Source organism: Manihot esculenta, chromosome 17 (assembly GCF_001659605.2).
Source record: "Manihot esculenta cultivar AM560-2 chromosome 17, M.esculenta_v8, whole genome shotgun sequence".
NCBI classification, from domain to species: Eukaryota; Viridiplantae; Streptophyta; class Magnoliopsida; order Malpighiales; family Euphorbiaceae; genus Manihot; species Manihot esculenta.
The window spans coordinates 23,083,264-23,098,696 of NC_035177.2; the positions used below are offsets into that span (position 1 = coordinate 23,083,264).

The 15,433-nt window shown below is 34.0% G+C and overlaps 2 protein-coding genes and 1 non-coding gene across 7 annotated transcripts; 1 reads left to right on the forward strand and 2 right to left on the reverse strand.

Moving 5' to 3' along the window:
* LOC110605263 (telomerase Cajal body protein 1) lies at nucleotides 1-3,971 on the reverse strand. 2 transcript variants are annotated; one of them, XM_021743697.2, is made up of 14 exons: nucleotides 3,664-3,971; nucleotides 3,511-3,573; nucleotides 3,349-3,404; nucleotides 3,188-3,268; nucleotides 3,003-3,076; nucleotides 2,681-2,763; nucleotides 2,247-2,323; nucleotides 2,014-2,156; nucleotides 1,892-1,939; nucleotides 1,291-1,343; nucleotides 991-1,075; nucleotides 809-875; nucleotides 603-713; nucleotides 1-258 (listed from the first exon to the last, which is right to left on the reverse strand). In XM_021743697.2, the coding sequence occupies exons 1-14, from the start codon at nucleotides 3,852-3,854 to the stop codon at nucleotides 131-133; spliced, it is 1,260 nt and encodes a 419-aa protein (XP_021599389.1). In that variant the 5' UTR covers nucleotides 3,855-3,971; the 3' UTR covers nucleotides 1-130. The 2 variants fall into 2 exon arrangements, with proteins under 2 accessions (XP_021599389.1, XP_021599388.1); XM_021743696.2 differs by having other exon boundaries at nucleotides 2,247-2,353; nucleotides 3,664-3,970.
* Nucleotides 3,972-7,282: 3,311 nt separating this feature from the next.
* Nucleotides 7,283-7,354, forward strand: TRNAD-GUC. The gene has a single exon. It is a non-coding gene; the product is annotated as a tRNA-Asp (tRNA).
* Nucleotides 7,355-8,325: 971 nt separating this feature from the next.
* LOC110605261 (calmodulin-binding protein 60 B) lies at nucleotides 8,326-15,201 on the reverse strand. Of its 4 annotated transcripts, none has more exons than XM_043952562.1 (9): nucleotides 15,068-15,201; nucleotides 13,227-13,354; nucleotides 12,401-12,476; nucleotides 11,948-12,006; nucleotides 10,777-11,270; nucleotides 10,463-10,623; nucleotides 10,177-10,380; nucleotides 9,539-9,776; nucleotides 8,326-9,303 (listed from the first exon to the last, which is right to left on the reverse strand). In XM_043952562.1, the coding sequence occupies exons 2-9, from the start codon at nucleotides 13,337-13,339 to the stop codon at nucleotides 8,747-8,749; spliced, it is 1,902 nt and encodes a 633-aa protein (XP_043808497.1). In that variant the 5' UTR covers nucleotides 13,340-13,354; nucleotides 15,068-15,201; the 3' UTR covers nucleotides 8,326-8,746. The 4 variants fall into 4 exon arrangements, with proteins under 4 accessions (XP_043808497.1, XP_021599386.1, XP_021599385.1 ...); XM_021743694.2 differs by lacking the exon at nucleotides 15,068-15,201 and adding an exon at nucleotides 13,702-14,036; XM_021743693.2 differs by lacking the exon at nucleotides 15,068-15,201 and adding an exon at nucleotides 13,529-14,036.
* Nucleotides 15,202-15,433: the final 232 nt, after the last annotated feature.

Below are 15,433 nucleotides of genomic sequence, written 5' to 3' on the forward strand. Positions count from 1 at the left end.
TTTAACAAAAATAAGACGTTAATTGACTCACAATGTACATTAACAAGATAAATGACGTTTATCTTAGTCAGTTACAACATAAGATTATGTAAGGTGTTTCCGCTTAGGCCGAAGGCCAGTGCAGATGGGCTCAAAGTTCTTGCTGGTTGTGGAAATCGTTTTCTGATTGACTGGTAGAATGACCACCATTATGGTCACCGCCATTCTCCATTTCTGAACCACTGAAAAAGTTCCACACACGAGCGCAGTTCTCGTCCCCTACAATTAAACACAAACAAAATATTTTAAAATCACTCGACAGTAAATAATTAACAAAGGATTCAACCTTGGAAAACTCCACCTAACATGACCAACCACAATTTCAACTAATCGTTTAGCATTGAAGAAGGTAATTTGAGCTTAAAACAGTGCCAAAACTTTTTTTTTTCCTTTTCATGATTTTGGACTCCATTTCTCCTCACCACTTTCATTGAAACAGCATGCCTATCTCAAGCAAGTTGATGTACATGGCTACAAGATGGCATGGGGAAGCAAAAACATTTCAAATGGCTAAAGGTATGTCCAGATGAATGTTACAGAATTGCGTAGGTTACTTGAAATACCTCTCAAAAGCAAATTCTCATCGCCATCATCAGGAACTTGAAATCTTCGATGCCCTGATGAAGAGGCAGCCATAGGCAGGAATGGATGGAAAGAGAAACCATTAACTGTATCTGTATATTATAACAATCAAAAGAGATTAGAAAAAGGATAGAGTAACCATAATAGCCAAAGCCACAGCTCCAAAGGATATGGGATATTTTTGCACCTGCTGCAGCCTGAAAGCCCGATATCCACTGCCCGCTTTGGAGATCATATATATGAACTAAACCGTCCTGAAAGAAAAATTCAAAAAATGGGCAAACAAGCAATTGGAATCAAACAAATGAGTATTGATGTGGCTGTAGCCTTCCTCCACCATGGAAAGACTGACAATAGAATAAATGATACCTGACCACCTGTCCCAAGATGTCGGCCAAAGGGTTCAATATCAAACAAAATCCGTTGGTTGGTTTGTTCTGACGATCTGTATAACCTAATAATACAAAGCACATAGGAAATACAGGTACAAATATGTCCCAGTTATTATATGCATCATTGGGCTTAAATCAGAATTAGTATAAACTACTTGAGCAAAACCAAAATCTCAAGTACAAATGCGTGCACCTATATATTCCCTATTACTTCCACTAGCTTCACAAAGATTTAATTATTCATAAGTAAAACAATGGCCCATTATAAAATACTTACTTGTATACAACTTCAACAGTTTTCCGCATGTCCCAGCAAAGTATATATGGATCCTATAAGGAATATAAAGATATTGTAAATTGTACATATGATGCATTTGTAAAAAAGTTCAAGTACATAGATGTGCGGATGTGCACCATGTTTTTCTGGGTTAAGCATCATGTTACAGATTATGATGCACCATACTCAAACACTGTCTATTTCATACGAAGCACCTGGACCATTGTAACTAATTCTCAGAAACATATTAAAACAGCTGCTTTGCTGCATCTGATATGGAAAATGTTCCAAGCAGTAATACCAAAGTACAGAGAAGATGGTAAGAATCTGTGTACTTTTACAGTAAATGACCATCACCATAAAATTTAACAGGAAAAAATAAGTGTGGAATCATTCAAGCTTGGAGTGGGAATTTTATAATACTTACTTCACATGGCCTAACCCAAAAAGGTAAGCAAAAAAATATTGTTAAAAAAACATGTTTATCAGTTACAACTATAGGAATCCATTACCCAGGCTACACAGACAATACAATAAAAACATATAGGCATTAAGTAAAGAAAATAAAGTAGGAATATGTACAATTCTATATATATCTTACCTTCCGAGCTCCAGTATAAAGATAGTTTCCATCTTTTGAGAATTGGACCTACGAGAAACAATTATGCCTTTATTCATTGGTACAATAATTTAAAAAAATAATAACAATTAATTTTCACTTACATGTGTAATCCCACCTTCTTGGCCATGCAAAACATACAAGAGTTCCATATTGTCCTCCCTAAAGATTGCAGCAGTCTGGTTGTAAGAACCAGTAGCTAGCATTCCACTATGAGTTGGGCAAAAGGCAATGGTAGATATAATACCTATAGGATTCAAAAATTAAGAATGTTGTGATTTGTCTATTTTAAAATTTATCTCAAAATTCATTTAGGTACCCAAACAAAGAAATAAACCTGCTTGCCCCTCTTTATTTCCTTGTAGTGTTGAGTACTGTTCAAATTCTCGGCCAGGCCGATGTATATCAAATATTCTTACGGATTTGTTGTATCCACCAAAAATCCTAACAGACAAAGCAAGCATTGAGGAAAGTATTAAATGTTGTTGGATTCTAACCCGTCTTCAAGAAAACTAAATGAACGACCCAAATGCAACAATAAACAGCACTTTATTGAACCGAGTATGCACAGCACTTTCATTCATTTGTTAAACTTGCAAACAGTCTCAGATATTTCTATGGAAGCAACACCTTTAGTTCAATATAAGACTTAATTCCAACAAAGCCTAAAGAGAAAATTTTCTCTCAAAGAAAGATTCATGACAAATGAAAACATAGAAAAATCAGGCAAAACTGGAAACATATAAACCTCCCAGAGGATTATTTTCTTACTTGGTCCCAGCAGGATTAAATGCAATTGAAAAGGCAGCAGTAATTTCATCCACAGCATCATAAGCACGATATGTGCAACGCAACTGAAATAATCAACATCCATGATCAAATATCAGACGAGCATAAACCAAAAATAGCCCAAAAGAAAAAGCTGTTTTCTTAATCTATACAGAAACCAGTCAAATGTAACCCAGCATAGGTAAACACAATATCCTAACCTCTGTTCTCATATTTACATTGCAATTACCATGTTTTATTTAGAGTCTAAAGAACCATTCATTTCATCTGATGGATGGATCAGAAACCATAGTTAAAGCAATACCAGGCCAGAACTAGCATCCCAAAGGTGAATCGGATGGTCACGGGTAGTGCTAGCAAACACACAACTAACAGGGTCTGGAAAGCCAAGCAATTTTCAAGTCAGATATAATCTCAAGATATTATCAACCACTGTAAGCATATACAATAAAATAAAAAATTCAAGAAGATAAAATTCAATGGAAGCACCTGAAGCAGTCATATATGGGTACCAACAAAAGTCATAAACAGATTCCCCTTCACTCACAACAAGGCCTGCCTCATAGGAATCTGAGCATATGAAAGAAAAAACAGCCATTGCTATCACATACAAAAATCTCTTTCGTGAAGTATAAAACACGGAAACTTACCTCCATCAGAATCCAAAGAACAAGCATTAGAATCACTGCCCCTACCATTATCTGGTCTAATAGAAGTACTGTGTTATTGCACTATTGAAAAAAGAATTAGGTAAAACTTGTAATACCCATTTTGTATTCTGCATTATACTCCACATAAGCTTAAAGACTTACAATGAGAAGACACGCAAGGTATTGTCCTCTGAGCTCGTTAAAAAACACGAACCGTCGGGAGACCTTGGAAAAATTAAAACAAAATTCTAAATTGAAATTGGAAGACGAGTAACGAGAAAAGAAATAGACTCTCCAAATGCAAAAGTACGATACCATTTAACGCCCTTGAGGAAATTGTTAGGGTTTGGACCAGTCCTGAACTGCTTGTAGAAATGGTGGATTCCATATGGAGGCAAATCAAACCTAATTGCAGGCCAAGAGTAGTCTTGTTCAGTGGATTCTGTGTTTTCTGCAGCTTCTTCCATGGCTGAGTCCTGCTGCAGCTGATGCTGTCCGTCTTCCATTCGGTTTCCGTCCCGAGACTAGCTCGGACCGAGGAGTAGCGTTTGGCTTGAACCGGAGGGTTTTTGAGAGGTTTTACTTGTGAGATTTTGCAAATTTTTTAACTATTATTTAGTAAAATTTGCATATTAATTTTTACCTTATTTTAAAAAGCCAAATGCTTGTATAGTTGAGCGATTTAATTTTAATAATTTAATTTAAAATTAAATTTTTTATAAATATTTTATTTTAATTTAAAATTTTAATTAATAAATATTTGAGTGTTGAATTTGTATAATACGTGACAATTTTAAATATTAAATTTAAATCTCATAATTATTTATTAATTATAAAATATATTGCTAATTTTAATATTTGTTTATAAAAAATCATAAATTAAAAAATCCTCACGCTCCAATCACGATTCCTTTACCTTTTCTATCCACCATAGACACTTTTCGCTCTCTTTTTCCTCTTTCGTCTCTTCTTCATCCTTATAGTCTCCATCATCATCTTCTTCTTCTCCTTTCCCTTCTCCTTCACTTTTGAGGCACCATTTTTACTCCTATTTCATTAAGGTTGGCTCGTTCGTCTCTTCACCAACCTCGACTTTAACTTTTTCGCCTATATCTTTGCTGTCAATTTCATCAAGTAGTCCGCTCGTCGCTTTCATGCGGGATTTGAACCTTGGTAAGATGAAAGTTAGACTTGCACTTTGGGAAATGCATAATAGATCAGGATTTGAGTCATTGTGCAGATCCACTCTCTCTCCCGGATTCTGCAGTCTTCCTTCCACTCCAATCATGGCGACGAGTCGTCTTGGAATCATTTAGTTGGATTTATGAGACCACAGTTTGGAAAAAAAAGCATGCAATGGAAAGGAAGGAATTTGGGAAGGACTTGAGAATAAAGGTATATGTGAAGTTCAATAAAGAGAACTTGCTGCATTGGCTGAACCAGGCGCATCAACACCCGATCTAAGGTGGGTTTCTGAGATGAAGTTGAGGTAGAGTCCAACTTTGCTTAGAATTTGATTCGTTTTGTTGTTTTTTAATGGAAAATTAATTTTGTCGATCTTTGATTATTCTCTCTAATTATGTGAATATAAAGTTGAAGAATTAAAATTTTGGTAATTACCTGTAAATATAGACTAAAATAATGATACTTAACCATACATCTCTGACAAGATTGTTTATATGTCATAATAGAACTACTTCTTCTAATAATAAAAAATGTCACAATGTGACGTCAGCAATAACACAAGATTTCCCAATTGAGAATTTAGGATAAAACTTTTGTGAAAGTTTTAATTTTATATTAAATTATCAAAATTAAAATATTAAGATTAAGATATTTTTATTTTATGGAAAATAATTTATATTTAAAAAATATTTTTGAAAAAATTTTCTGTAGAAAACATTGTGTTTTTCACAGTGAGATCATTTATTTTTTATTATTTAATTTTAATTTAAAATTTAAAATTTATTAAATAATTTATATATAAAAATTTTAATAAAAATGTAAAAGTACGAAAAATGATTTTGTAAGGAAATTATTTTCTTTAAAATTACTTATTCTTTTTTAATTAGAAAAATATTTTTTGTTAATTAAATTTTTTGCGCGTTTCAAATAAAATATAAAAAATATTTTTTAAAAATTATTTTATGTGAAACAAATAGAGTCTAAATTGCCAAACCAAACAAACCAACGTTTTACTTTTTAAGATTAATTGGCCTAAATTTTAATATTTTTAGAAATTAATTATTTAATTTTTATAATTTACAAAATAAAATTATTCCTTGTAATTTTATAAAATCTAATTTAACTATACTTTTTTCTAGAAATTAATTTGTTAAGTTTTTGTCTTTATAATTCATAAATTTTAAAATCTTAATCACTATAATTTAAAATACAAACAATAAATTAATTCATATAAAATAATATAACAGTTATTATTTAACTATATTTTGTATGGTATGAATTAATTATACATTTTTTAAAATTAAAAAAAAAAGTTAATTTTTCAAAATAGATACTCATATGTAGATTTCACAAAATTAGGAGTGCTAAATTATTGGTTAACTTTTCCTCCCTTTAACAAACATTATTATGAGTCTTGCATATTTAATTTTTTTTAATCCGATTAAGATTCAAATTTAAGTTTTGATGATGGTAAAACTCAATTGTATATTTGTAAACTTTATGTATCAAACTCGTTCAGAAGAGTTTTTGAGGCCGAAGGTTTTTCTGTGCTAGAGTCATGCGGCTCTCTCTGTCCTTTTCAGGCTAAGGCGGCTCCTCTTCTCCTTTTCCTCATTCTACGTCGGACAAGAATATATATATAGTTTTTTTGTATGATTGTTTGACAAAAGGAATTAATGTTTTCTCTAGTTTTAGTACCAGATCTCCTCTCCAGAGTGCAATATGAAGATAGTGAGATCGCTTTGAAAAGTTTTCACTACCCTTTAGTGAGATAACTTCACGAAATTTCTCTCTTTTATGGCTTTTTCTCTTGGTGCCAGAAACTCTCTTGAATGTGGAGGTGATTGGTTTGACTCGATCGAAGAAGTTACTTTCTTTTTATGTGTTCCACATTTTTCCTCTAGCCGATTCGATGCATGTCTCTGTTCTTCTTCTCTTTTAAAGTTGATAGTTGCTTGTATTTTTGGGTTTGGAGGTCGCTCTTTAAGTTTGTTTTGGTGTTTAAAGCTTTTGTGATTTTTGTTGAGTTTTTTTTCCTTTTCCTTCTACAGTGGCGACTTTAAATTTGAAAAAGTAGTGTAACTTTTTATTTATCAAGTTAATTTTCAGACCCTATTCGAGTATAGGATTATGTGGTTTTTTTTTTATATTGTTTTTTGAATCCTATGATTCTTGTTGTTGGGTTGTATTATTTTTAGATCTTAGACCCCTTCTAATGATTTTCTATATCATTAAAAAATAAAAAATTTGAACTTCAATTTAGCTTGATATATTTTAAATATTCTAATCAATTAAAAGAACTCTTTTCATTCTTAATTTCTATGAAAGCTCCACATGGAATTTGTTGGTACTTAAATCCATGTAATGAAAGTGTGAATATATCTCAAAATCTATTGAAATATTCTCTAATTATTTTGAAATTTAACTCTGAATAAATTAATATAATTTCTCAAAATTTTAGAGATTGAACTTGAAAAATTACCATCGGTTTGCAGTAAAAATATACTTTACTTGTATAATCATTTTCATACAAATGCAATGCTTTGGAATTGGTAAGGTTACTGATTTCCGAAATTAGAAAACTATTGAATAGGTTATAACACAATCTCATATCACCGAGAGATTTAAATTCTCCACTTTCTCAGGCACCAGACCCTTTAGCTGTAAGTGAATCTTATGAAAGATGAGGGACAATAAATTGCTCACGTCATTTTCACTAATTCTGACTTTTTTACAGCGTTTCACCGAAGTCGTTGTAGTATAGTGGTGAGTATCCCCGCCTGTCACGCGGGAGACCCGGGTTCGATCCCCGGCAACGGCGATTTTGTGAACTATTGTTTTCAGATTATGATTTTTTATAATTTTAAAATCAAATAGCTGAGGCGTTAATGTTTGATTCGATTAACATTGTCCGGTTCGGTTCGGTTCAAACCGAAATCTGCTGGGTTGGGCTTGGGGCCGAAAGGGATGGAGGGGTTGGGGTGCTGGGTTTGGGTACGAGAGGCCAGAGGGAGGGCTTGGGCTTGGGCCTATCCACTAAATCGGTTTTTCAGTTTGATCGGTTATTTAACATGTTTAAACCGAACCGAACTGAAAACTGAATAATTTTAAATATAATAATTGAACCAAACCGATTATTTCAAAAAACCGAATTGAAAAACCGAAATCAACCGATTCGATTCGATTTTTCATTTTAGACCGAAATATGCTCTCTCCTACTCAATGTGCAATCTTTTAAAAAAAAAAGTTAGTTTTTTAATCATAAATTAATTAATCAAAATATTTTTTTTGTAAACAAATAGAAGTTTAATATATTTAAATTTCTATTTAAAATATACACACGTAAATGCCATATAATTAATAATTTTATATGAAATATATATTAAAATTTCGTTTATTTGTATATTTTTATCATTAATATTTTTATTTGATCAATTTTAATTTTTTTATTTAAATATGTGAAGTATTTTTATCATCAAAAAATATATTAGTGTTAGAAAAATTCTATGCAGAAAATAATTTATTTTTTTAAAAAAATATTTTCTTTTTCCTTTACATATTTAATAATTTTTTTATATGTTTCAAAAAATATAAAAAATATTTTTTAAAAAATATTTTTCGACTGATAAATATTTTTTTCCCTCGTCCATAAAAATTAGTGTCTGTTTAATATTATTGATGAGGAAATTAATAGGGATTAGACCGAAGATTGAATTTTCAATTTTCACTTTAATTTCAATTTTGATTCTATTTAATCTCATTATATTCAATGTTTGAATTAAAAAAAAATAAACAGATAAAAAGAAAATTTCATTCCCAAGACCAGGAATTATTATAGTTTTACAAAGGAACGATAAACACAAGCTGTTCATTATTATTGGAACTCTAGTAATAATAAGATATCAATGCACTAGGATGAAATTAGCCTCAGATCAGATCCTATCCTATCCTATCCTATCTGCTTCCTCTAATGCAGAGAGATCCATTGCTAAATGTTTCAGCTTCAGGAAACGCTCCACTGAGTATGTTGTAAACAAGGCAACTACAGAACAGCTGTTAAAAGACTACTCAAGCTAACTGTACAGTGATAAAAGAGAGGTCCCAAATTTCAAGGATTATAATCAAAGAACAGCAGGACGTCCAATAAAGAATTTGGCCGAAGAGGTAGCCTGTTAACTCCAAAACCTGGCTATTATTGCTTCACTGGTCATATTTAAGGATCATCCAACTCTACAAGCTGTGCCCTCCTCTCAGCAGCCTTTTTTCGGACAAAGATGCCCCATCTAAGGGCTGCCTTGAGCTTGAGCCATCCAATGACAGCTTTGCCTGATGAACGAGATTGATCATCGCCGAGGCTGTAGTTTGGAGATGGGCCAGGCATGAACGATGATGAGTAAGGATAGCCATCTTCAGTTACATTGGAAGAGGAATGACCCTGGCCTCCCATATTGAATATATGAAGAAGATGTTGCATATCTTCATTTTCAAGCATCTCATGACTTCTCATTCGGATCTCCTCCTCTTGCAAGAAATCCTCTGCTCCCCTATGAGAATTAAGGCTCGGCATACAAACACCTTGGAAACTTGACGTCGACGTTTGTTGTGGAGTAAGTGCCGGTAAATCGTCACTCCCTGGAAACTGGGAATAATGTGAATTGCTGGCCAAATGGTTCCGTAGAGGTAACGAAGTGGCATCAAATTGAAAATGCATGTCTGGATTTCCATTCTGTGATTGCAGTGAGAAGCTTGCAGCTGTACTGTCATTGTAACCTAAAGAGCACTAGCATTCACACAGTCAGCAATGAAATACACAGAAAAAGCTTCACAACAACAATGTAATATCAAAGATAAGAATTAGGCACCAAGGCATTTGTAAAAGAATTCCCACAAGGCTTTACAATGATAATTGAAATAGAATGTCCACTGTTAAAAGGAATCATGCCTTCCAACATCAATTGTGAGTTAGTAATACATGCTATAATGATTCTCAACTTAAACATTGTACCTCCAGCAGTTGGACCTGTGTCCCTGGGAGGCCGCTCTGGAGGAACCGGAACTGATAGAGTAGGCAAAGTAACCTGATGGTCATAAGAGTTCAAAAAATCTTGTTGATGAGTAGGAATGTCAGTTTGGGAAGCAGCTGTGTTCTGATTCTGCTTGATGTCGAGTAGTGTTTGGCCATCATACTCTATGACATGCATCCAATTTTCATATGCATTCTTCACCAATCCATCCACATATACCTGCAAGTAAGTAATCCACAAAAGAATACTTATTATTTGATTTTCATTAGGTTTTTGCTTTTCAAGTATATACAGAAAGAAAAAGAAATAGAATTATAAAAAAAAAAAAATTGATAAAGCATCTTTTAGGAAAAGGGCATGGCAGGGTAGGGGGGGAATGAGGGAAAGAATTTTGTGCCTCGTCAAGGAAAGGGCAGGGTTGATACGATGTTCTTGGGAGCAGACTGGGGCACTCTTCCCCCATCCCCCTGGCAGGCATTCCTAATCTCGAATCAAGTTTGATTGCTTTAACAAACATGCTGAACCAAAAATCCTTAATTTTATGATATTTGGTGATGGAGAATTTCTCGCATGGGAAGAAACATCAATTGCAATCACATGAACCTAAAACATTACTTACCTTCTGGTCGTCAGAAAGAGAGTCCATTTTGTAGTACTGTCCATTTGCAATCAACCCAGTCAACTCATAGATATTGTTGAAAACAACACCAACATTCTTTGCATCCTCAGGATAGTAAACATAAAGTTTCCCACCCAGAACACAAGTCTTCGCATGCTCTAGCAGAACATCCCACATCTTATTTGACATGCCACTTCCAAGTATCTGCAGCCGAATGGATAAAAAAATTGTACATCAAAATTACATAATTAAAGTTTGGATTTGACAAATAAACTGCATTTCTTACATTCCGCAATCTCTGAGAGTCTCTGACCACAACTCTTAGGAAGTCTTCAACAGTAAATATCCCAGCTTTACTCAGCCTCTTGTGGAAAGATCCATCCTTGCCAATCTTCTCCAATCTCCAAACCTCATCATTTAGTGCAGGTGGATAGTGCTTCTTGTATACTGTGGAACAAGTTAAAGAAGAAAACAAAAGGCCCCACATGGGTTTCAGGGGGAGAGAAAGGTTGATTTAGAAATTTTCAGGTAGAATAAGACAAGCAAAAAGGTACAAACTAAAATAAGGTTCCCAGGTTGAAGCAATCAATTATGGCTCACATTCTCCTCGGTGATCTTTGACAGTGAAGGCATCAGTTTTTGCTTCACGAATACGGATCCCTCCACAACAGCCTGAGGCAACCTTCAACCCCAGCCTAAACTTCCTGCTCCTTGTCCAGCTTGAGTTGTCAGTAAATGTCAGCTCTCCTAGAGTCCCCACACCATCTTTTAGAGTCATTTGCAGATCCCCATTCAGAAGTGGCCTCTTTCCCTCACGCTCTTTGACCACATGAGACTCAAATTCCTCCTGAGTCCAGTTAAAATCATCTTCATTATTAAAGTCACCTTCAAGAACAATGATGTCCAGTTTCGCTGCAGATTCAGGACCTGATGTGATAACATGACCTGTGTCTGCATCAATCAACACAACATGGATTGCAGCACCCTGCTCGCCTTCTACTTTCCCACCAGTAAAGAGAGGGAGGGACAACCTGGACCTGAAGTGCAGCTGCAAGTTTCTTCCATCAGGCCCTCCTATACATTTGGGAGAAGACCTGCATTTCCTAAACCATTAGAGACAAAGTAGCACTGCAGAGGAATAAAATGAATTCAGATCAACAAAATGCATACCCTCTAATTTACACAATTAATAATCAAGCAACCAGGAGTAACCCTCTAGAATTCCCTCTAATTAACAGGAAAGGAACAGCATGAACAAAGAGTTTAGGCTGGTAAAGTGAGCCATTTGTCATCGTTGAACAAATTAAAGCAGACCGTTGGCAATTACATAATATGATGAAAAATGAGGTTGAGACTAACAAAGTTAGTCTATCAATGCAGCACAGCCATGTGAAAACGGAGAGGCCAAAACGTTTTCAAATTTTTTTAAAAGGAAAAATCCATTTGCCCCGGAAACCAACCGGCTGGTTCTATCCAGTTCAATGCTGGGTTTGACTGGTTTCAGTTTTGGTTTGGTTTTGGTTCCAAACCGGCTCATAGCTAGATCCATTTAGATGTCACTAAGATACATAAAACAATGCTAAAGATGGGAATGCCCAATCCTAAAAACTTATGATGGTACTGATATCTAATAATCGAACACAGATAAAATGCAAGTTATGTCAGATAGTTGAACAACAAACAAAAAAATTATGCCGGTTACTTATGTTATCTGAAAAAACAAAATGCCATCTTGGAAACATTAATACAAGCAAAGAAAAATGGTGAATACCTTCCACTAAGTTTGGCAGAGCCCAATTTTGCCAAAGCACGCTCCACTTCTTCACTAACCTGCACATTTTGAGGCAGTTAAAAATGAAGATATGTCCACAGCCAATCATGCGTACAATGCATAAGCCATTAAAGATGTTATCATTTACATGAATTACACTTCATTATCGTTTGCATGTATTACACTAGAGAATCACAGCATGTCCTAATCAAAACCTGTGAACCCTTTTTTATCAAATCACCATTCAGAAGAACTCTAAAATAGATTAAAAATAAATACATAAAGAAAATCTATGGAAAGAGAAAAGCTTGGCTAAAAATTGATAGATTGAAAAGTATTGTGTTAAGTTTATTTTACAGATATTATTATATTGTAATAGAATAATGCAAAGAAAGTCATCGTGAATCCTTCAAAGAGGAGTACCAAAATACACAAGGGTGCAAGCTATCTTACAACTCTCCGAAGAATAGGCTCCAACGATGAGCAAAGCTTCTGCAGACAATCCACCTTGAGAGCTTCAACAATTACACTGAAACAAAATAAAAAAATGCACAGGATTTTTCAACCAAGTTTCAAATACAATTCTAACCATAAGAACACAGCTAACCACAGTCAAAACTAAATTCAATAAAATCTCAAGCAAGTAGAAAGGGATTATTATAGTTATGAAGAGGATTCGTACCAAGGAAGTCAACAAGGGCTGGGTAACAAATTGAACTTTTGAACAGTAGAAAACAAGAAGAATCAGGCATGTGAATAATTTTAGATAATACTCGTTTTGAGATCCCAACCCCATCAATTTTGAGCACAACAAGAACAACAGTGGATTATATTTAGCATCCTCACAACGATAAAATAAGAGAAGCTGCTAAACTGCCTAACTGAACAATAATGACAAAAAATATATAATATTCCAACACTACAAAATTAAGTATTTTTCCAGACACATAAAACGAATATAATGCCTTCTGGAACCAAAACTCAGCTCATTTTCTTGCAGAATCAGCATGGTTAGTATCTAATAAGACCAGAAGTCCAGAACACTACATTTTGATGATTGTTTTTTCCTTTCAAATCCTTAAAACATAAAGCTTAATCAATTAAAAGCAGACAAATTTACCAAACATATGTATCTCAAATTCGGGTAGATTCCTATAAGGAAGAATCACCAAAGTGAAAGGTTTAACAAAGACGACGTCCCTTCAACTAAAAAAAATAATTAAATTAACAGTCACAATATAGTAAATTATAAGATAAACAACATAATAATATTAGATACCTGGCTAAAGCAGGTCGTTTTGAATCAGGCTGGCCTTCGTCACCAGAACTCGACTCCAGACTTCTCTTTTCTCTTGCCATCCCAGTCGATCTCTCTATAAACCTCGCTTGCATCTTTTCCTAAAACACCTACATACACCACCACCCTTTTTGGTTCCCGAGAAAAAAACACACTGCACTACGTTTAAAAACTTAGCAATTAACTTGCCAACTTTCTACATATAAATCAGAAACAAACAAAGTATAACGGAAAACCCAAATACGTATGCATATATATAGTAAAGTATGCATTTGTCCATTTACCAAATGGATGACTTATTTCATGATCCGGAATTCCAAATACGAAAGGAAAGAGAGAGAGAGAGAGAGAGAGAGAGAGAGAGAGAATAAGAAAAAGCTCAAAGAGAACTTTATCTTTTATCCCAATAGAGTGATAAAGAGAAAGGACAAAGTGAGCGGGAAAGTGAATTCGATACCATAAAGGTGAAAATCCAAAGAAAATTTATATGCGAACAAACGAAGTTTCCAGGAAACGTCTAGGAATTTTCGTCAGACAAAGGAGAAGAGGAAGAGGTTTCAGTCTGGGTTTTGCTTGTCCTTATATTGGGAGCTCTACTCTCAGTCTCAGTCATTGCGGCTACAGCGACGGCTGTCTCTCTAGTTTATGAGCGGAAAAGGAAAGGAGAGGAGGGGACGAGAATCAATTGTGGGGTAGGGAGTTGAAGTGGGAGTGGGTCAGTGTACTGTTTAGAACGACGACGTATGCAAGATTGTACACGTTGAATTGGGCCGGAGTTATTTTCCGGGAATCTATTCGATTTACTATGCTTGTTCAGACGTCAGCGTTAAGCCTTTTTTTTTTTTTGGGTTTTGTTTCACAGTTCTGCTGCACAATTGTTGTCCAGTCTTATTCATAATACATCGTATATGTACACGCACACACGGGCGGATGAGAATTTAATTTCCATGACGCAAGGGAATTTTCTTTTTCTTTTTTATTTATGTATTATTAGAATATATTAAATAAGTTTAAAATTGATATACTATTTTCAAATAAAACTTGACGCATTTATTCACATCAATTAATATATTTATTATTTTAAATAATTTTAGAGCTATTTCTTAAAGTCAAAATTCAACTTAAATTCTTGTCGCTTGTGATAAAATGAAAAACACATCATAAGGTGATATTTTTAGTAAGCAAGGTCTTTAAAAAAGGAGAATACCTACCTAGATTTGGCTCCATTTGTTTAAAAAATATTTTTTTATAAAATATTTTCTTTCTATTTTTTTACTTGTAATAACATTAAAAAAAATATTTTTCTAATTAAATATAAAAATAAATTATTTTAAAAAAATATAATTTTTATTTATTTTTCATCAAATAAAGAAGCATTTAAGTGATTTATATGAATTTTCACTCTTTTTTTATATACCTCTTTTTATTAAAGGGTTTGCTATTTTGAATTTTTCAACCGACATGCATCGATTCGAAATATTAGCGCTCATTCTCCAATCTTGATGATTAATGATGAACGTAATCTGGATATGAAAACAAATAACATCCGTACGAAAAAGGAAGAAGTCGCCACCAAGATTGAATGCTTTGTCTGGGAAGGATAATTCAATCTTATCATAAATGAAAACAATACTGTATACTGACAGTGATAAATGCAGCTGCAGATGGATCAATTGTAGGATAAACACAGCAGTGGCAGCAGATGTGAAAAGGCAAAGAAGCACAAGATGCAAAGACAAATCCACAGAATTTTCTACTAATTTAACATCAAATATTTTTAATACTTTAATTTAATTTAGATTAATACTAGTGTCAAGACTCACTTGCAGAGAATCGGACAATGGAGCAATGTTATTGTACTGGATATTAGACCAGTGACCACAGCCTACAAATGCACAGCTGAAAGCTAGGCGCTCATGCTGGTGGTTCATTTCGATTGCTGTTCAGTTGGGACCAGAATGATAAATAGCCGATTGTACATGGTTGGTTTTTCTTTCATTTTGATTTTGTTCTCTCTGTTAGTTTTTATTTCAGTATTGGCTTTTTGATATGTGGTTTGGATTTTGAGTTTTGCATGTATCGTCCCTGTGAAAGTGATGAGATTGGTGAATGTCTGTATAGAAACACTGAGTTTGCTCTTGAATTTGGCTCCATGATAGGCTAACCCCTTTTTCAGCGATTGTTAGCAC

Excerpts from the sequence above, each read along its gene's own strand:
- LOC110605261 (XM_043952562.1), bottom strand. The coding sequence starts at position 13,339 with ATGCAAGCGAGGTTTATAGAGAGATCGACTGGGATGGCAAGAGAAAAG. Across the intron at positions 9,777-10,176 it reads CTCTTTCTGACGACCAGAAG|GTATATGTGGATGGATTGGT; the intron begins GTAAGTAATGTT and ends ACTTACTTGCAG. Across the intron at positions 9,304-9,538 it reads CACAGGTCCAACTGCTGGAG|GTTACAATGACAGTACAGCT; the intron begins GTACAATGTTTA and ends AGTGCTCTTTAG.
- LOC110605263 (XM_021743696.2), bottom strand. The coding sequence starts at position 3,854 with ATGGAAGACGGACAGCATCAGCTGCAGCAGGACTCAGCCATGGAAGAA. Across the intron at positions 2,764-3,002 it reads GGGATGCTAGTTCTGGCCTG|TTGCGTTGCACATATCGTGC; the intron begins GTATTGCTTTAA and ends TGATTATTTCAG. Across the intron at positions 2,157-2,246 it reads AAATAAAGAGGGGCAAGCAG|GTATTATATCTACCATTGCC; the intron begins GTTTATTTCTTT and ends TGAATCCTATAG.